The 21,923-nt window shown below is 41.5% G+C and overlaps 1 protein-coding gene across 1 annotated transcript in view; it reads right to left on the reverse strand.

Annotated features, from left to right (window-relative positions):
• Positions 1-317: 317 nt before the first annotated feature.
• The window catches only part of PPP1R36 (protein phosphatase 1 regulatory subunit 36), a 39,455-nt gene continuing 17,849 nt past the window's right edge, over positions 318-21,923 (reverse strand). Inside the window, 7 exon segments of the mRNA XM_032245896.1 lie at positions 318-517; positions 519-602; positions 1,360-1,551; positions 1,990-2,168; positions 2,482-2,524; positions 15,546-15,680; positions 21,353-21,451. Of these exon segments, the coding sequence (XP_032101787.1) occupies positions 418-517; positions 519-602; positions 1,360-1,551; positions 1,990-2,168; positions 2,482-2,524; positions 15,546-15,680; positions 21,353-21,451 (832 nt within the window). The 3' untranslated portion in view covers positions 318-417.

A 21,923-nucleotide genomic window follows, 5' to 3' on the forward strand; every position in this document is an offset into this window, starting at 1 on the left:
AAATTTTTTAAAAGCTTGGCTGGGTGCGGTGGCTCACACCTGTAATCCCAGCACTTTGGAAGGCCGAGGCGGGTGGATCACGAGGTCAAGAGATCGAGACCATCCTGGCCAATATGGTGAAACCCCGTCTCTACTAAAAAATACAAAAATTAGCCGGGCATTTGGCACGCGCCTGTAGTCCCAGCTACTTGGTAGGCAGAGGTGGAAGAATCGCTTAAACCCGGGAGGCGGAGGTTGAAGTGAGCCGAGATTGTCCACTGTGCTCCAGCCTGGCAACAAAGCAAGAGTCTGTCTCAAACAACAACAACAACAAAAAAAAATTAAAGCTTTATAATAATAACAAATAGCCATCTTCTATAAAGTCAAAGTAGTTTACTTGAAATACAGGGACTTATTACAGAAATGGAATGCACCAGGTTACTTAGGGCCCGACGTTTGAGAGGACAGTGTCTTCATAACCAAGTCCAGTGTATCCTGAATCCTCATACTATTTTTTTCCATCAGGGAAGAATATCTCACATGATTTTGTGTTTTCCTCTGGATCAAGGAGGTAAAGCGTACGTGGGTTGAATAGACATCGAGGCTCCCCTAAGATGCCAACTCTGTGAAAAGAATTATAGGGATAGCTGAAGTGGTGAGGCCAAAGACTGCCATGCAGGGCTGCGATTGTGACTGTGGCTGTGTGTGTGTCTGTGCGTGTATATGTACATGAAAGCTAAGATACGCTCTCTCTTTTTAAAAACTTTCCCTGTTTCTATGAACTACCACTGTAGTCTTTTTTCTTTTTTTTTTTTGAAATGGAGTCTCGCTCCGTCACCCAGGCTGGAGTGCAGTGGCACGATCTCAGCTCACTGCAACCTCTCCTCTCGAGTTCAAGCGATTGTCCCATCTCAGCCTCCTGAGTAGTTGAGTCTACAGGCGTGTGCCACCATACCCGGCTAAGTTTTGTACTTTTTAGCAGAGATGGGGTTTCACCATATTGACCTGGCCCTGTAGTCTTATATATGAGTCCAAAAGTAAAGCAAGATTTTGTACTAGTGGTTCCCACATTTCTCAAAGGTGATTCTACTAATAGAAAAACCTCAGCCTTAAAAAAATTCAGTTACTCACTCCTCCAAACTAAAGCTATTTGGAGTCTAGCACAGCTTTCTAGCAATTTTTTTTCCTGGTCTAGATGGATGTACCTCAAGACTCTCTAGAAAAGAAACCAGGAGGAGATCAGGGCAGAAGTAAGACAATGGGGATGGTCATCATGGCTAGACTCCCTGGCAGACGCACGGCGCCTGGGTCCCTGCCCCTTCCAGTCCCACCTGGGATGCCACCTCTAGGCACTCATGTTTCTCTTACTGGGCTGCTTACACTGGCATGGACACAGAGTCCAGAATTCCCACATGCTTTTCCATCTCGGCTGGCAAGTTGACACCTACTTGATGATATTTTTTCTCAAAGACATTTTGAGCTTTTTCTCTGAGAGATGGCAGCAGAGTAGACATGACTGGAGAACGCATGTTGATGGCTGTTTTAATTGCTGGGCGTTTTGCCATCATTCTCCTGTGGGGGAGGAAGGTGACATTTAGGTCATACCACCCTGTTTTCTAGTGCAGTGGCTCATGCCTGTAATCCCAACCCTTTGGGAGGTCAAGACAGTAGGATCACTTGGGCCCAGGACTTCAAGACCAACCTGGCCAACATAGCAAGGCCCTGTCTCTACAAAAAATTTAAAAAAGTAGCCAGGTGAGACAGCATGCCTGCAGTCCTAGCTACAGGAGGGTCACTTGAGCCTGGGAGGTTGAGGCTGCAGTGAGCTGTGATCATGCCACTGCCCTTTAGCCTGGGTGACAGAATGAAATCCTGAGGAAGAAAGGGAGGAAGGGAGAGAGGAAGGAAGGGAGGAAGGGAGGGAGGGAGGGAAGGAGGGAGGGAGGCAGGAAGGAAGGAAGGAGAGAGAAAAGTCTAGGCCTTGAGCCTAGGAAAGTCAAAAAGTCATACCTGAATTGAACAAAAGTCATGCGCTTCTTTTCCCCTCCTGATTCCTCATTTTCACGCCTCCTGCGAGGAATGTTGAACATATTGGTACGAAAAAGTCTCCCTATTTCTTCCTCAATCTCTGTCAAGTGTTGACGTCGGAAGACAATCCAAGCCACATATGTACAGAAAGTATAAAAGGACTACATCAAAAAATAGACACGAATCACAATCCTCAGCTGTGATATGGAAAACTCCCACCTGTCTGTACAACACAGCTACGCAGACACAAACCCAGATGACCCAATTTCTCCATATTCCTGAAACACTACAAAATTATGCATGTACTCCCTTTTGCAGGAAGAAAATCAGACCAACAGTTTAAGGTATAGCATATAGCTTGTTAGCATCCTTTTTAGAAAGGATATCTGCTAAAAATAAGTGCCTGACAAATGGCTATGGGTTGTTGTAATACATTATTTCATATCAAGAAGCCCCAAAACATAAGTGACTCACCTCAAAGAACTTCCAGTCTTTCTGTGTATCTGATATTTTCTCCCTGCAATATAACAAATCACAACTATAGGTTGAGAGGGAAATTCAATCTTTCAGTGACCTAGTCCTTATCTTCCCCTAAAGTTAGGGTCATTATCTTGGCCCCAAGAGTATTTTCAGGTACACAAATGCTATCAAAAAGCATCGATAAAGAGTCTCAATACTTTCTTCTTCAACTTCCTACATTACCCAGATCAAAATTCCTAGAGCGGTCAAAAGTTAATCAATATGAATTTGGGGTAAACAAACCAGTAAGGAAACGTATTCTCCCAAAGGCTTCTGGTAATGTGAGTGTTGGGGAGGTAAGGAGAGTGGAAAGGTGGTAAAGAGGAAGCAGAGAACTAGAGGGTAAGTCTGCAATAAAGGAAAGGAAAAGAGGCCAGGCATGGTGGCTCATGCCTGTAATCCCAGCACTTTGGGAAACCGAGTCAGGTCGATCATTTGAGGTCAGTAGTTCGAGACCAGCCTGGCCAACATGGTGAAACCCTGTCTCTACTAAAAATACAAAAAAAAAAAACAAAATTAGCCTGGTGGTAGTGGTGGGTGCCTGTAATCCCAGCTACTCAGGAGACTGAGACAGGAAAATCACTTGAGCCTGGGAGTCAGAGGTTGCAGTGAGCCCAGATTGTGCCACTGCACTCCAGTCTGAGTGACAAAGTGAGACTGTCTCAAAAAAAAAAAAAGAAAGAAAAAGGAAAAGAAATCGCAAACAATACTTATGGCTATTGAGTACAAAAAGAAACAGAAACAAAATCCACAAAGGTCTACCCCAAAGCAACCAATAGACTGAGAACAGCAGTGTGCTCCTCCTTCTCATGGGCATGGGCAAACCTGAGTCTTATCTCTTCCCAGTAGTCCTTGCAACACAAACTCAATGTTAAGAATACTATACTCGGTCAGGCACAGTGGCTCATGCCTGTAATCCAAGCACTTTGGGAGACCAAGGTAGGTGGATCACTTGAGGCCAGGTGTTTCAGACCAGCCTGGCCAACGTGGAGAAACCTCATCTCTACTAAAAATATAAAAATTAGCTGGGTGTGGTGGCAGACACCTGTAATCCCAGCTACTCGGCAGGCTGAAGCAGGAGAATTGCTTGAACTCAAGGGGCAGAAATTGCAATGACCTGAGACCATGCCACTTCACTCCAGCCTGGGCAACAGAGCGAGACTCCGCCTCAAAAAAAAAAAAAAAAAGAATAGTATACTGGCATGGGCACAATTAGTGAACATGGCCTCCCCTCCCAGCAGAATTCTGATTTTGACTCCCAGCCTTAGGAAACCAGGCCTGGCCTGGGGAGCCCTTGAGAGTTGACTGAGGGGGCTATGCCCCTGCAGTCACTGGATTGGTTACAGCGGCCAAGGCCAGACCCTGGGCACTTCAAGGCTCATTCTGGTTTTGCTTTTTTTTTTTTTTTTTTTTCTTGAGATGAAGTTTTGTTCTTGTTGCCTGGGCTGAGTGCAATGGCCCCATCTCAGCTCACTGCAATCTCCTCTGCCTCCGGGGTTTAAGCCAATCTCCTGCCTCGGCCTCCCGAGTAACTGGGATTAAGATGCCCGTCACCATGCCTGGCTAATTTTGTATTTTCTTTTTTTCTAGTAGAGATGGAATTTCTCCATGTTGGTCAGGCTGGTCTCAAACTCCTGACTTCAGGTAATCCGCCCACCTCAGCCTCCCAAAGTGCTGGGATTACAGTCATAAGCCACCACGCTCAGCCAGTTTTGCTTCTTTTTTAAGACAGAGCTGAAGTGCAGTAGTGTGATCATAGCTCACTACAGCCTTGACCTCTTGGGCTCAAGCAATCCTCCTACCTCAGCCTCACAGGAAGCTGGAACCACAGGTATACACCACAGTGGCTAATTTTTTTTTTTTTTTTTTTTTTTTAGACAGGGTCTTACTGTCACCCAGGCTGGAACACAGTGGCATGATCATGGCTCACTGCAGCCCAGACCTCCCCAGGCTCAGGTGATCCTCCCCGGACCTCAGCCTCCCAAGTAACTGGGAATACAGGCACGTGCCACCACGACCAGCTAATTTTTGTATTTTTTGTAGAGACAGGGTTTCACCATGTTGGCCAGGCTGGTCTCAAACTCCTGAGCTCAAGCTATCTGCCCGTCTCAGCCTTTCAGTGTGTTGGGATTACAGTCATGAACCAAGGCGCCCGGCCTGCTTCTGCTTTTGTTGGGGTCTTCCTTGGAGGAACTGTGACTCTCAGGACTGGTCTTAGTATCAGGCTCTCCAGAACCATCCTGAACTCCCACAGTCTGGGAAAGATGACCCAAACCTCTCAGGACCTTCAACCTTCTCGCAGGGACTTCCTGGTCTGAATGGGCCCAAACTAGCCCTCCACTTGGGGGATGAGGCTGAAGAGGTGAGTACTGGGGCCTGCCCCTCCACTCCCACGGACTCTCTTCATTATATATCGGTTTCTTCATGTGCAAGTCTTCAATAAAGAACTATGGCAACAGCAATTACGGTGAACACTAATTAAGTATGGACCATGTGCCAGGTACCACACTAAGTCCTTTATGTGTATTATCATATCTAGTCTTCATAACATCCCTGTGATGTAGTCAGCATTATTATTCCTACTTCTCAACTGAGGAAACTGAAGTTGAGACTTAAGTCCAAAGACATGTATTTAACTGGGGGCAGATCCTGTACTGAAACTCAGGCCTGTCAGATACCCACATCTGTCCTCAAAACTGGAATATGAGGGGAATAAGCTTTTTTCTTTAAAATAGTTTGCAGATAAACATACTGAACAACAGAGCTCAGCGGAAACTTTTTGGAGCAAGCCTCAGCATTTCTTTTCTGTGCCACCTGAGGCCTCCACCTGAGGGGTATGCTGATGGGAAATTTCCGCCCTTTCAAAGCTCCTCTTCTGTAACCAGTTGTAAATCTTCTGCCAACTGAAACCAGAGACCATGCACACCTGCCAAGCTGACGCAAGGAAACCAGCCAAAGTCTGTTTTGGGAATACCAAGTCAGCCTGCATTCTGGGAGAAGATCTAGAGCAGAGCTCACATTAGCACAAGGCAAACCAGCATCATCTTAGCACGGTTTTGAAATGAGGGAGTGATTGCCCAGGAAACACACTTTCTTTCCTTTTCTTTCTTGGTTCTTTTTTTTATTGGAAGAGACATGAGCCTGGGTGCAGTGGCTCAGGCTTGTAATCCCTTGGTTTCATTGGAAGAGACATGAGCCTGGGTGCAGTGTCTCACGCTTGTAATCCCAGCACTTTGGGAGGCCAAAGCAAACGGATCACCTGAGGTCAGGAGTTCGAGACCAGCCTGGCCAACATGGCAAAACCCTGTCTGTACTAAAAATACAAAAATTAGCCAGGTGTGGTGGTGTGTACCTGTAATTCCAGCTACTTGAGAGGCTGAGTCAGGCAGAAATGCTTGAACCCAGGAGGCAGAGGTTGCAGTGAGCCAAGATCATGCCACTGCACTCCAGCCTGGGCAACAGGGCAAGATTCCATCCCCCGACCAAAAAAAAAAAAAGAGAAGGTAACATGAATTTCTTTCCACTTTCCCTCAAGTTGCCATACACACTAAAACTCTTTCTTTCTTAATGCCCAAAGCAAACTGATATAGCCCACACAGCAAAAGTTAAGTACAGAATGTCATGGCTTTCTTTTGCCATTCTGATTTAGCCCTGCATATGAAATTGAAATGAGTCCAGGAAATGGGTGCATACAATGGGTACATTTGGGGACTTCATTGTTTAAAGTTCTACAAATTTATTTCTTGTTGTATATTTTGAGTCATTTTCCTCTTTTTTTTTTTTTTGGTATTTTATAATTTTTATATTGAGGAAATATACTTAAATTGATTATAAATTTAAAAATGTGTTGATTATAAAATAACAAAATTGGCCAGATGTGGTGGTTCACGCCTGTAATCCTAGCACTTTGGGAGGCCAAGGTAGGCAGATCACTTGAGCTCAGGAGTTTAAGACCACCCTGGGCAACATGGTGAAACCCAATCTCTACCAAAAAATACAAAAAAAACTTAGCCAGGAGTGGTGGTGCATTCCTTACAGTCCCAGCTACTTGTGGGGCTGAGGTGGGAGGATCACTTGAGCCCAGGAAGTTGAGGCTGCAGCAAGCCAAGATCGTGCCACTGCACTCTAACCTGGGTGACAAAGTGAGACCCTGTCTCAAAAAAAAAAAAATAAATAAATAACAAAATTTAAGCCTCCCAAAATCATCTGCAAATAAGAAATGGGGTTTAAACAATACAATTCATGGAAATATAATGCAAGCCATAAATGTAATTTTAAATTTTCTAGTAGCCACAGTAAAGAGAAACAAGCAAAGCTATATTTTATCCAATCCCCCAAAATATTATCATTTCAATATAGAAGCAATATTTCTAAAGTATTTAGATGTTTTATTCATTTTTATTTTATTTTTAATTTTTATTTTTGAGATGGAGTTTCACTCTTGCTACCCAGGCTGGAGTGCAATGGCGCGATCTCAGCTCACCGCAACCTCCGCCTCCTGGGTTCAGGCAATTCTCCTGCCTCAACCTCCTGAGTAGCTGGGATTACAGGCACGCGCCACCATGCCCAGCTAATGTTTTTTGTATTTTTAGTAGAGACGGTGTTTCACCATGTTGACCAGGATGGTCTCGTTCTCTTGACCTTGTGATCCACCCGCCTCGGCCTCCCAAAGTGCTGGGATTACAGGCTTGAGCCACCGCGCCCGGCCGTTTTATTCATTTTTAGACTTTCTGTGTACAGTACTTACTTTTTACTTACAGTATGTTTCAATTTGGACTAGTACATTTCACAGTGTTCAACAGCCACATGTGGCAAGTGGCCACCATGCTGGTCACCACATGTTTGAGGACACAAGCCATAGGAAAGAGGGGAAAGCCAGCATGGTAGTAAATCTAGAGATTCTTAGTGGCCTGTTATGCTTTCTTATTCCATCTTGCTCCAAATCAAAATGAGGAAAGTCTATTTTATGATTTGTCATTCCTAAAGGGAAACAAAGTATAGACCCAGGGTTCTGGGCTGGGGAGAAAAAAAAGTTGTGTTCCCCCACTTGCCCCCTGCTGCTGTAGGTGAAATCAGGTTTCAATGAAGGTCAAGGCCTGCTCTATACAACAGAGTTTCAAAGGGATGTGTTTTAGGAGAGGGGAAAGAGGGTTTGGTACATGTGACTGGGGGTGGAGTTAGAGGAATTGGGCTTAAGGATAACGTATACACCTGAGCTTCAAAAAGACTCCCTTTTTCCCCAGCCCTACTGCTAGCCCCTCTGGTCACCTATCAAGTGACGGCTGCACTGAGAACAGAGGAAGAAGGTACAAATCCTAGGGTAGAGGTGGGGGTGGAGCCAGCATTGGCCATCACCAAAGAACAGATCTAACTCTATAGCATGTGCCTGCCACCAAGGAGGATTTCACATCTATCTTGGAAAACACATTGAACATGTTCATCAAAATTCTGCCAAAGCTTTTGTGATATCAGGATTTCACAGACACTTAAAGGCGCATCCTTCTACTTCTCAAGAGACATGAAAGCACTAAATTAACAGCCCTCTAATTGCTGGTCTACTAAAATCTTTAACTCTAGAGCTAAATAGCATAGGGCATTGTAGTCCAATATTAAGTGTGCATATTAGACAAAACAGAGAGCCCCCCTCAACACTTAGGGACCTGCCACCCTACCCCCACCCCCAAACCTGGAAATAAAGGAAAGCCTTGAGTTCCTTCAAGGGAGATTCCAGGCACTTAGCTAGCCCTGAGAAGTAAATGAGCAACTTGATAAGCAAGAAGGTAACAGTAGCTTAAAAGATAGCCAAGGAAGTTTCCTATATAAAGTAAAAATAACATTTTAACATATGTCCCTGTGTTGGTTTTCAGAAACTCAGACCCCCACCAAATGGATCCACTGGCATGTAGACCTCAGATAAGGGGAAACTGAGGACTGAACTCTGATGTGCTCATTGTTCTAAAGTTCTTCCTGAGAGGCCTGAAAGTCATGTCTATGAGCCAGATAACACATCTTTCTGCAGACCCTAAGTTTTTTTGTTTTTGTTTTGAGATGGAGTCTTGCTCTGTCGCCAGGCTGGAGTGCAGTGGTGCAATCTCGGCTCACTGCAACCTCCGGCTCCTGGGTTCAAGCAATTCTTCCACCTCCGCCTCCTGAGTAGCTGGGATTACAGGCACGTGCCACCACACCTAACTATTTTTTTGTATTTTTAATAGAGACAGGGTTTCACCATGTTGGCCAGGATAGACCCCAAGTTTTTAAACAAAGCTGCTCTACCTTAACGAAATCAGAAAATCTTGAATCTACTTATGACCTGTAAGGCCCCGTTTCAAAACATCCTGCCTTTTTAGTCCAAACCAATATACAACCTCCATGTATTGATTTACAATTTTGCCTGTAACTTCTGCTTTCCTGAAATTTACTCCTGCCTTTAAAAACCCTTGCTTGCAATCCATCAGAGAGGTCAGGTCTTAAGTGAGAGCTACCTGATTCTACGTGCTTGGCAACCTACAAATAAATGCCCTTCTTTCTCCTGATATTACATACTGTGGCGTGGACGTTTCACCTGACTGTATCAGTCAAGCAGACCCCAGTTTGCTTTGGTAACACAGATGTGAGAGACAAAAGTCAGAAAATACACATGAAAATATTAGCTTATTGAAATTGGAAAGAAGTGAAATGTTAAAATGAGTTAATTACTCACAACTGGCAAAAATATTGTCCTCATCCCCTCCTACATAAAAGACACCAAAAGAACAATATAAACTTTGAATCATGGCAAAAAACTGTTCCAGTCTGTCTTCTATGTCCCTTGTTCAGCATTTGACCCATATGGAATTTGCTACGTGGGTGGTGAGATTCTTCTCTAAACTGCTATCCAGCAGGCAGAAGAAACATGCACCCATGTTGCATACAATGGAAAAATGACCAGCACCATTTGGAAATGAGCTAGCGCTAACCAGAGGCCATCACCTACTTTCAGACATATGGGTTCCTCTAAAGGTTTGTGTAAAAATTGCCTTAGAAAAAGTGCAATTACTTCAGTGGAGGCTCTATGCCCAGAGAACTAAAAGCTATTGTCAATTCTCTAATTATGATATAATTGTTTATAGTTTGCTTTTTATCCCAACATTAGTTTGCAATGTTTTTAAAGATTAAACATCAAGTATGAGAAATTTTTTAAAAAAAGTTTTTTTTTTTTGAGGCAGGGTGTTGTTTTGTCACCCAGGCTGGAGTGCAGTGGCACAGTCACGGCGCATTGCAGCCTCAACCTCCCTGGCTCAGGCAGTTATCCCACCTCAGCCTCCTAGGTGGCTGGAACTACAGGCATGCACCACCATGCCCAGCTAATATTTTATTTTTTTTCTGGAGAGAGGGTCTCACTGTGTTGCCCAGGCTGGTCTCAAACTCCTGGGCTCAAGTGATTTTCCTGCCTCAGTCTCCCAAAGTGCTGGGGTTACAGGCCTGATCCACTGTGCCTGGCCAAAATCATTTCTTAAAAGCAGGTTTTTAAACCTCAAATCCTAGTTTTCTAACTAGAAATGATACTTTAAAGACAAAAGAAATTAGTGTCAATATTAATAGTGATTTTATAAATGATCGAGTAGGAAACAAGATGATTGTAATTTTATCATAATGCTTTTCTTAAAAACTCTGTCAAGAGGAAACGCTACTTCTTTCTAAACAGTGAAATCTATAGCAAGCTAACCTTTACAATAGCCCTAGAGACCTGCAAAAGCTTCCTGTATTTGGATCACAGAAAGGTATTTTTGATGCTGAAACATCCACAACTTTTAAGTATCTCTATATTATGTCTACTACTATACCTCATCCATCAGAGATATTAAATGAAATAATTCCATTATTTTATATATGCTCCTGTCCTTTGCTGTTAGACCCACATTTGACTACTTATGTCCCATGAGCATCTTGGGCTTGTTTTTTCTTTTCATGTTTATTTTAGGTTTGGGGGTACATATGAAGGCTTGTTAAATAGATAAACATGAGTCATGGGGGTTTGTTGTACACATTATCACATCACTTAGGTATTAAGGTCAGTACATAATACCTATCTTTTCTGCCCTTCTCCCTTCTCCCACCCTTCCCACCTCAAGTGAACCCCAGTATCTACTGCTTCTTTCTTTGTGTTTACAAGTTCATATCATTTATCTCCCACTTATAAATGAGAACGCGCAGCATTTAGTTTTCTGCTCCTATACTAGTTTGCTAAGGATAATAGCCTCCAGCTCTATCCATTTTCCCACAAAAGACATGATCTCATTCTTTTTTATAGCTGCAGAATATTCCAAGGTGTATACATACCACCTTTTCTTTATACAGTGTGTCATTGTTGGGCATTTAGGATGATTCCATGTATTTACTATTGTGAACAGTGCTGCAATGAACATTTGCACACATGTGTCTTTATGGTAGAATACTTTATATTCCTCTGGGTATATGCCCAGTAATGGGAATGCTGGGTCTAATGGTAGTTCTGCTTTTAGCTCTTTGAGAAATCACCATACTGCTTTCCACATGGTTGAACTAATTTACACTCCTACCAACAGTGTATAATAGTTCCCTTTTTTCTGCAACCTGGCCAGCATCTGTTTTTTAATAATGGCCATTCTGACTGGTGTGAGATGGTGTCTCATTGTGGTTTTGATTTGCATTTCTCTAATGATCAGCGATATTGAGCTTTTGTTCATATGCCTGTTGGCCACTTGTATATCTTCTTTTGAGAAGTGTCTGTTCATGTCCTTTGCCCACTTTTTGATGGGATTGTCTCTCTTGTAAATTTAGGTTTCTTATAGATGCTGAATATTAGGCTTTGCCAATTGCATAGCTGCAATATTTTCTCCCATTCTGTAGGTTGTCTGTATACTCTGTTCGTAGTTTCTTCTGCTGTGCAGAGAAGTGCTTAAGTTTAATTAGATCCCATTTGTCAACTTCTGCTTTTGTTGCAATTGCCTTTGATGTCTTTGTCATGAAATCTTTGCTCATTCCTACATCCAGGATGATATTGCCTCGGTTGTCTTCCAGGGTTTTTATAGTTTTTGGTTTTACATTTAAGTCTTCAATCCATCTTGAGTTTATTTTTGTATATGATATAAGGAAAGAATCCAGCTTCAATCTTCTGCATATGGCTAGCCAGTTATACCAGCACCATTTATTGAATAGGGAGTATTTTTCCCATTGCTTGTTTCTATCAGTTTGGTCAAAGATCATATGGTTGTAGATGTGTGGCCTTATTTCTAGGTTATGTTGTTCCATTGGTCTATGTGCCTGTTTTTGTATCAGTACCATGCTGTTTTGGTCACTGTAGCCTTGTAGTGTAGTCTGAAGTTAGGTAACATGATTCCTTCAGCTTTGTTCTTTTTGCTTAGGATTGCCTTGGTGGCCAGGCATTGTGGCTCATGCCTGTAATCCCAGCGCTTTGGGAGGCCGAGGCGGGCAGATCACAAGATCAGGCATTTGAGACCAGCCTGGCCACCATGGTGAAACCCCATCTCTTAAAAAAAAAAAAAAAAAGGATTGCCTTGGCTATTTGGGCTCTTTTTTGGTTCCACATAAATTTTAAAATAACTTTTTCTAGTTCTGTGAAGGATGTTGGTGATTTGATAGGAACAGCATTGAATCTGTAAATTGCTTTGGGCAGTATAGCCATTTTAATGATATTGATTCTTCCTATCCATGAGCATGGAATGTTCCTCCATTTGTTTGTGTCTTATCTGACTTCTCTGAGCAGTGTTTTGCAATTCTCATTGTAGAGATCTTTCACTTCTGTGGTTAACTGTATGCCTAGGTACTCTGTGTGTGTGTGTGTGTGTGTGTGTGTGTGTGTGTGTGTGTGTGTGTGAGAATGTGAATGAGATTGCCTTTCTGATTTGGCTCTCAGTTTGGTTGTTGGTGGTGTAAGGGAATGGTAGTGATTTTTGTATATTCATTTTGTATCCCGTAACTGCTGAAGTTGTTTATCAGATGAAGGAGCTTTAAGGCTGAGACGCTGGGGTTTTCTAGACATAGAGTCATGTCATCTGCAAACAGAGATAGTTTGACTTCCTCTCTTCCTATTTGGATGACATTTATTTCTTTCTCTTACCTGATTGCTCTGGCTGGGACTTCCAATACTATGTTGAATAGAAGGTAAGAGAAGGCATCCTTGTTTTGTGCCAGTTTTTAAGGGAAATGATTCCAGCTTTTGCTCATTCGGTATAACATTGGCTGTGGGTTTGTCATAGATGGTTATTATTTTCAGCTATACTCCTTCAATGCCTAGTTTATCGAGAGTTTTTAACATGAAGGGATGTTGAATTTTATCAAAAGCCTTTTCTGCATCTATGGAGATAATCATGTGTTTTTGTCTTTAGTTTTGTTTATGTAATGAATCACACCTACCAATTTTCATATGTTGAACCAACTTTGCAACACAGGGATGAAGCCTACTTAATAATGGTGGATTAGCTTTCTGATGTGCTGCTGGATTTGGTTTGCAAGCATTTTGTTGAGAATTTTTGCACTGATGTTCATCAAAGATATTGGCCTGTTTTTCTTTTTGTGTTTTATGTTTTTGGGTTTTTTTTTTTTTTTTTTTTGAGACAGAGTTTCACTCATTTTGCCCAAGCTGGAGTGCAATAGCGTGCTCTTAGCTCACCGCAATCTCCACCTCCTGGGTTCAAGCAATTCTCCTGCCTCGGGCTCCTGAGTAGCTGGGATTACAGGCATGCACCACCACGCCCAGTTAATTTTGTATTTTTAGTAGAGATGAGGTTTCTCCATGTTGGTCAGGATGGTCTCGAATTCCCAACCTCAGGTCATCTGCCCGCCTTGGCTTCCCAGAGTGCTGGGATTACAGGCATGAGCCACTATGGCTGGCAAAATTCTTTCATATTGTCTAATAGTCTTTTTTTTTTTTTGAGACAGAGTCTTAGTCTGCCACCCAGGCTGGAGTGCCATGCACTGAAATTCACTACAGCCTCCACCTCCTAGGTTCAAGCGATTCTCCCGCCTCAACTTTCTGAGTAGCTGGGATTACAGGCACACACCACCATACCCAGCTAATTTTTGTATTTTTAGTAGAAACAGTGTTTCACCATGTTGCCCAGGCTGATCTTGAACTCCTGACTTCAAATGATCCTCCTGTCTCAGCCTCCCAAAGTGCTGGGATCACAGATATGAGCCACCATGCCTAGCCTCTGATGTTTTTTTTGTTGTGTCTCTGCCAGATTTTAGTTATCTTGATGATGCTGGCCTCATAGGATGAACTGGGGAGAAGTCCCTCCTCCTCAATTTTTGGAATAGTTTCTGTAGAAATGGTATATCTTCTTTGTATATCTGGCAGAATTCAGTTGTAAATCCATCAGATCCTGGGCTTTTTTTGGTTGGCAGGCTATTATTACTGATTCAATTTCAGAGCTCATTATTGGTCTGTTTAGGCAATCAATTTCTTCCTGGCTCAGTCTTGGGAGAGTGTATGCGTCAAGGAATTTTTATCCATCTCTTCTAAGTTTTCTAGTTTGTGTGTGTAGAGGTGTTCATTGCAGTTGTTTTTATTTCTGTGGGGTCCGTAGTAACATTCCCTTTGTCATTTCTAATTGTGTTTATTTGGATCTTCCCTCTTTTCTTCTTAGTCAAGCTAGTGGCCTATTTTATTTTTTCAAAAAACCAACTCTTAGATTTGTTGATCTTTGATGGTTTTTTGGTGTCTCAATTTCCTGCAGTTCACCTCTGATTTTTGTTATTTCTCATCTTCTGCTAGCTTTGAGATTAATTTGTTTTTGCTTCTCTAATTGTTTTAGTTGTGAAGTTAGATTGTTAAATTGAGATCTTTCTGACTTTTTGATATGGGCATTTTAGTGCTATGAATTTCCCTCTTAACACTGCCTTAGCTGCATCCCAGAGATTCTGGTATGTTGCATCTCTATTCTTATTATTTTCAAATAACTTGATTTCTGCCTTAATTTCATTATTTACTCAAAGTTCATTCAGGAGCACATTGTTTAATTTCCATGTAATTTTATGGTTTTGAGCGATTTTCATTGTGTCGATTTCTCTTTTTATTGCACTGTGTTCCAAGAGTATGTTTGGTATTATTTCTGTTCTTTTACATTTGTTGAGGACCATTTTATGTGCAATTATGTGGTCAATCTTAGAGAAAGTGCCAAGTAGCAATGAAGAGAATATATATTCTGTTGTTTTTGGCTGGAGACCTCTGTAAAGGTCTATCAGAACCATTTGGTCCAAAGCTGAACTTAGATCCTGAATATCTTTGTTAATTTTCTGCTTTGATGATCTGCCTAATACTATCAGTGGGTGTTAAAGTCTCCCACTGTTATTTTGTGGGAGTCTATGTCTTTTTCTAGGTCTCTAAGAACCTGCTTTATGAATCCAGGTGCTCCTGTGATGAATGCATATATATTTAGGATAGTTAGATCTTCTCGTTGAATTGAACCCTTTACCCTTCCTTGTTGGTTTTTTTTTTTTTTAATTTTTGTTATTTTGAAATGTTTTGTCTGAAATTCATTTTAATTACAGTGGTGTAAAAATTATCATCCTAAGGTAAAAATGATCTTCCCACAAATAACCATCTTAGAATCCATACTCCAGCAGCTCCTACTCACACTTGTCGCTGCTGCAGAATAAGCAGTGAAAGGGTAGGGACACACCTAATCCCCTGCACTACCAGCCCCACCAAGCCTCCTGCCCAAACAAGTGGCCCTGGTCTGGCAGCAAGAGCCCTTCCTTGCTGAGAGCAAGATTTCACTGAGGGACCACGTCATTCAATCCCAAGCAGTGGAAAGTTTTTAAAATATCAGCTGAGATTCTGAGATTTCTTCCATATGCACTTGGTTCTCTCAAAGGAGACATCACAAGTGTTTGGGACAGATTCTCACCTGAGCCCAATTACTCTGGACAACAGAAAAAGGAATATTTTCTCAAGGTAACAAAAGTCAAACGGAAGCATCTTAAGGATGTGTGTCTACAATGAGTGATGATCTAATGAAGTATAAGCATGTACTTACTTTCCACAGCACATGTGATGCTTATCCGGCATGGCCAAGCCCAGCACAAGGATACAATACTTCTTCGCCAAGTACTTCTGTGCCGCTTCTAATTTACTTAAAACCAATTCCATTTCTTTTTTCTCTACAAGGCCTCTGAGGGGAAAAGTTTAAAAAAAGAGAATTTGGGTTAACTTTCACAAACGTTTATATTAACTAGCAAAAAGTCAGAATTGTAAACTTTTTTTTCTTTTCTTTAAGACAGGGTCTTGCTCTGCTACCCAGGCTGGAGTGCAGTGGTGTGATCATAGCTCACTGCAACCTCAACCTCCTGGACTCAAGCAATCCTCCTGCCTCAGCCTCCTAAGTAGCTGGGACTATAGGCACACACCACCATGTCTGGCTAATTTTTTATTTTGTGTAGAGGCAGGGTCTCACTAGATCAGCCTTTTGTCCGGGCTGATCTTGAACTTATGGACTCAAGTGATCCTCCTCTTGACCTCCCAAAGTGTTGGAATGACAGGCATGAGCCAGCGTGCCCAGCCATAAACTATTCTGAAAGAACTACGTGTGTGTCAACAGACTTCACTTACCCATGAATTTATTTTATTTAAGCAGTGGTATAGGAAAATCCTTAGAGTTTCTTCATATTTAATCATTGGAATCAGTATCTCAAGTTTATGGTGTATTTTCACTTTATATACTTTTTTTTTTTTTTTCAGACAGAGTCTTGCTGTGTCACCCAGGCTGGAGTGCAGTGGCACAATCTTGGCTCACTGCAACCTCTGCCTCCCAGGTTCCAGCAATTCTCCTGCCTCAGCCTCCCATGTAGCTGGGATTACAGGTGCCTGCCACCATGTCCAGCTAATTTTTGTATTTTTAATAGAGATGGGTTTCATCATGTTGGCCAGGCTGGTCTCAAACTCCTGACGTCAAGTGATCCACCCACCTTAGCCTTCCAAAGTGCTGGGACTACAGGTGTGAACCACCAAGCCCGGCCTATTTTTGCTTTTATTATAGATTATACTTCATGCTATGTATCCTCAATTTTATATCCAGGTAGTCCTAATTTATAAAGAACAGCTCAACTAACAAATTATACTGGTTGCTGAGGTGGCTAGCTGCCTACTTTCCTGCTATTTTCCTAAAATAACCATGGAGACTATGTACCTCAGCTTCCCCTGCATTCCCTATGTCATTACTGAGCTTGGGGGCTCAACATGTGAACAAGGACCGATTCTCAGTTCAAAGCATAGCTGTGTTTGCTAAGGAGGCATCTGTGGACAACTACTCTGGGAACTTTGGCATCAATTACAATAACACTGCTTCCCTGTGAAACCAGCTGCAGTTCCAATTGAATTGCAAGTGAACTTTCACAAAGACAACCTGTTCTTAGGTTACAGCAAGCCAAAATTTAAGTTTCTGCCATACAATACAGTAGGAGACAATACTGCTGACGATACATTCCAATGTACTATTATTGAAAAGTGAGGTATCACTAGACACCAAATGATATTTACTCTAAACAGGGACAAAATGACTTCCCCTTCTGGGTTAACCATTAGACTGACTCCATGAAGATATGCCATGAGGGGAGGGGGGTGTATTTAAGGATAATATAAACATTTCAAAACAAAAAATGTTATCACATGTGATGAAAAGGCATAAAATGAGTTTCTGGAATAAAGTGGGCTCCAACATTAAGTACCCAAATGCCATATAACCAAAACACACCCCAGTGACCACATCCCTGTGCCTGTTACCTTCAGCAGCCCTACCCTCACTTGTCACCCTACTCTGCCAGTGCTGCCAGTAGCTACTATTCTTCTTTTGCTGTAGAAAACAACCAAACCAAACTACAACCACCAAGAAGTGCCTTGAAGCTTTTAGGCCAATGCCTCTCAAGTTTTAATAAACCTATGAATTATGAAAGAATCACTAGGGATGCTTGCTAAAAGCGCAAATTCCCACTGCAACCCTCTCTCCAAGATTCTGGTTCAGTAGTCTAGGTCTTGCCTAGAAAATGTAAAACAATCTTCCCAAATGATTCCAAGGCAAGCGGTCCTTAAACCACATTTGCACGTATGCATAAAGGACTGATGTGTTGAAATGGAATAAAGAGGAAAAAGCTACAAAAAAAACTAACCTACATACAAAAAATCCAGGCAGAGGTGGCCTGCTTGTACCACACTTCCAAGTCTGGAAACCATTCCCCCATACTGTTTTCATCTAATTATGAAAAACTCTCTTAAATACAAACCCAGATAGTGGTTCATATTTAAAGCACATTCTTTAAAAATGCTAACAATAATGTTGACAAAATTTTGTTGAAACAGATGTACTTATACGTTGCTTGTAACAGAAAATTGGCATAATCTTTTGGGGGAAGAAAACTGAAAATAATTTCAAGAGCCATAGAAATGATCATAAATTTTGATCCAATATCATTTCTCCTAGAAATATATTATTTTTTAAAAATCACCCAAAATTAGAAGGAAATTTTTATGCATGAGGACATTCAATGCAATCATTATTTATATATCAGAAAAACTAGAAACTGCCAAAATATATAAAATGGAAGGTGATATGGTTTAGCCGTGTCCCCACCCAAATATCATCTTAAATTGTAGCTCCCATAATTCCCATGTGTCATGGGAGGGACCCGGTGGGAGGTAATTGAATCATGGTGGTGGGTCTTTCCTGTACTGTCCTCATGATAGTGAATAAGTCTCATCAGATCTGATGGTTCTATAAAGGCACATTCCCCTGCACATGCTCTCTTGCCTGCTGCCATGTAAGACATGCTTTTGCTGCTCATTTACCTTCTGCCATGATTGTGAGGCCTCCCCAGCCATGTGGAACTATGAGTCAATTAACCTCTTTCCTTTATAAATTACCCGGTATGTCTTTATTAGAAGCATGAGAACAGGCTCATACAGAAGGATAAAGGGAGTAGTAATACAGTCAGGTATTGTTTAAGGACTTGAGGTTTATTAACCTAACATATGAGTGAGTCTCCCATGAGATGTAACCCAGGCATCAAAATCTGTACCCTTAACCACTACAGTATACTGCCTCTTAGTAGGTAAGTCAAGTCACACACATTGACTTGATGGAAAACTGTGCTACCATTAAAAATTATAATTATGAAGATTATAATAACTTGAAAGTACATATGATATTATGTTTAAAAGTAAATACAGGCCAGGCGAGGTGGCTCACTCCTATAATCCCTGCACTTTGCAAGGCTGAGGCAGGTGGATCACCTAAGGTCAGGAGTTCAAGGTCAGCCTGGCAAACATGGTGAAACCCCATCTCTACTAAAAATACAAAAAATTAGCCAGGCATGGTGGCACACACCTGCAGTGCCAGCTACTCAGGAGACTGAGGCAGGAGAATCACTTGAACCCGAGAGGCAGAGGTTGCAGTGAGTTGAGATTGCGCCACTGCACTCCAGCCTGGACGACAGGGCAAGACTCCGTCTCAAAAAAAAAAAAAAAAAAACCAAATACATACATAATTGATTGTTCAGAAGCTAAAAATTCTAATTATGGACAGATAAACTCTGGAAAACAGTGCAGTTGATAGATAGGAAGTGCTGGGCATGTTGTACAGTGGTTTAAGCACAAGCTTTGGAGTGAAACACCTGCGTTCTAATATCAGTTCCACCTAGGAACTGTAATGTCATCTCCTAGGTATGGTATGTAATCTCCAACAAACTAACCCCTCTGAGCCTTAATTTCTTCGCCTGTAAAATGGGGATAAGGCTGCTGCTTCTGAAAGCAGGGTAATCATCTGACATCATCTAAGTGTACCTTTGCCATCCTTCTTCACCTTTTTCTGTTCTCCTCCCATGGCTGTATGCTTTCCTCCCAAGTCCCATGAACTGGGTTAAGATAATATACACTGTCTCGTCTACTTCTGTGTAATAACTCTGAATTAAGTGCTATTACTATCCCTATGCTATATCTTAGTATTTGAAATCAGTTTTTTATTCTGTGCAGACACCTCAATGCAATCAATATTTAAATCTATTATAGTAAGTAAACCAACAGACCACAGGAAGCCTGAAAATAAAGATTTGTGATTTTTTTTTTTTTTTAGAATCACACCATAAAATCCATACTTTTAAGGCTTCAATTGGTTTTTGTCAATCTGAGTAACTGATTCCTTCTAAGGAACAGTCTACCTTATACCACTGTGTTTAGTGCATCTTTAACTAGAAAACCTGTCTCATTATCTATTCTTATCTATTAAGAAAGCAGGCCAAGTGTGGTGGCTCACACCTGTAATCCCAACACTTTGGGAGGCTGGGGCAGGTGGATCACCTGAGGTCATGAGTTGGAGGCCAGCCTGGCCAACATAGTGAAACCCGATCCCTTCTACAAATACAAAAATTAGCCAGGCGTGGTGGTGGGCGCCTGTAATCCCAGCTACTCAGGAGGCTGAGGTGGGAGAATGGCTTGAACCCAGGAGGTAGAGGTTGCAGTGAGCTGAGATTACACCACTGCACCCCAGCCTGGGTGACAGAGCGAGGCTCCATTTCAAAAAAAAAAAACAAACAAATCTTTTTGCTAGATTAGCAATAAGCCTCAGAAGAGGAAATACTATAAAAAATATAATAACCCAAAGTGCCAAAAAAGTCTGAAGTTTCTATTTGGGAATAGTAACAATCTTCAAACCTTCTAAGTCCATCGCTGGCTTCAAGCCCTTTTGCTTCCTACCGTAGACACATTTCATGCTCTAGCTGCCCTGCTGTGCAATACAGCCCCAAAATAACACTGATGTTGCATATTATGAGGGCTTCACAGGAATAAGAGTTTTTAAATTATTTATTTGGTTCTTTACAAAACTGCTATCCAGATGCACTTATTCTACCCATAAGATGTTTTTCCAGCTGCTTGGTTGTGTAACAGGCTTTCCATTTTGAAAACATCCTGCAGCAACAAGTTAATTACTCTACCCAGCATTCCTAACAGCTAAATCATTGGGTTGGTTCCACATGTACTGGGGAGGGCTGCCTGGCACATGGAAAGTTCCATGGCTTGCAAAAGGTCACCAAGGCTGAGAGGCATTGTTCGGTTCTGCACTCTGAGTCCCCAGATTCCTGTCCTGGTGTACACCTCTGAGCCACTTCTGCCTAAAGCTAAAGCAGTTAAATTATTTATAAGTAGCCTAAGAAACCTTGGATTTTTTCCTGAGATGTGGAATGCCATTTTGGCCAAATCTATTAATTTTTTTAATTCTTACATTTTTTTTAAATTGGATGCTTACAAGCCCTTTAGCAAAAACTTTGTAAGCATAAAAAAAATAGTAGTATCTGCACTATTCAAGATGGTTGTCACTAGCCCCAAGTGGCTATTGAGAATGTGTCTAGTATGAATTGAGAATATTATAGGTATAAAATAGATACCAGAGTTCAAAGTCTTACTACAAAAAAGTAACATATCTCATTAATAACTTCCTAGTATCAATTACTGTTGCAATTATATTTTTGCATCATTGGGTTAAATAAAAGACACTATTAAAATTAATTTCATGTGTATCTTTTTACATTTTTAATATATTACCAGAAAATTTAAAATTATATACATGGCTTTTATTATCTCATTATTGGGCAATGCTAGTCTGAATCAGTTGGAATATTTTGCTACTGGAATACACAGAGAAATTATTCAGTGAGCTTTAGAAACACACTCTTCCCATGTAAAATGTCTTTGTACATCTCAAAGATTTAAACATTTCTATCATCTCTTTATCCTAGACAAAAGTTACTTTTAATACTAGCAGGGATACTACTCGAAAGCACACTATAAAATCTTACTTACACCATATAGCTTTTGGGTTTCTTTTCCAGTGAGTTTTTTTCCAAGTAATGAGATAAGTAGTACAATAATGCCATGAGGAAATTATCAAGATTCTTATTCCTATGGAGAAATTTGAAACAAAACAAAGAGTCAGTGCTAACCTATTTCAAATGTAAGACTTCTCATAAAAAATACATGAACACACAACACAAGAATAAGTAGGAAACCATGTTAACATGCCTATCAAAGAACTAATTTACCAATTAAAATTCTATCTACTAGGCCGGGCGCGGTGGCTCAAGCCTGTAATCCCAGCACTTTGGGAGGCCGAGGTGGGTGGATCACAAGGTCAAGAGATCAAGACCATCCTGGTCAACATGGTGAAACCCCGTCTCTACTAAAACTACAAAAAAATTAGCTGGGCATGGTGGCACGTGCCTGTAATCCCAGCTACTCAGGAGGCTGAGGCAGGAGAATTGCCTGAACCCGGGAGGCGGAGGTTGCAGTGAGCCGAGATCGCGCCATTGCACTCCAGCCTGGGTAACAAGAGCGAAACTCTGTCTCAAAAAAAAAAAAAAAAAAAAAAAAAAAA

This window comes from Sapajus apella, unplaced genomic scaffold (assembly GCF_009761245.1).
Source record: "Sapajus apella isolate SASKATOON/1434 unplaced genomic scaffold, GSC_monkey_1.0 scaffold59, whole genome shotgun sequence".
In the NCBI taxonomy this organism is placed as follows: domain Eukaryota; kingdom Metazoa; phylum Chordata; class Mammalia; order Primates; family Cebidae; genus Sapajus; species Sapajus apella.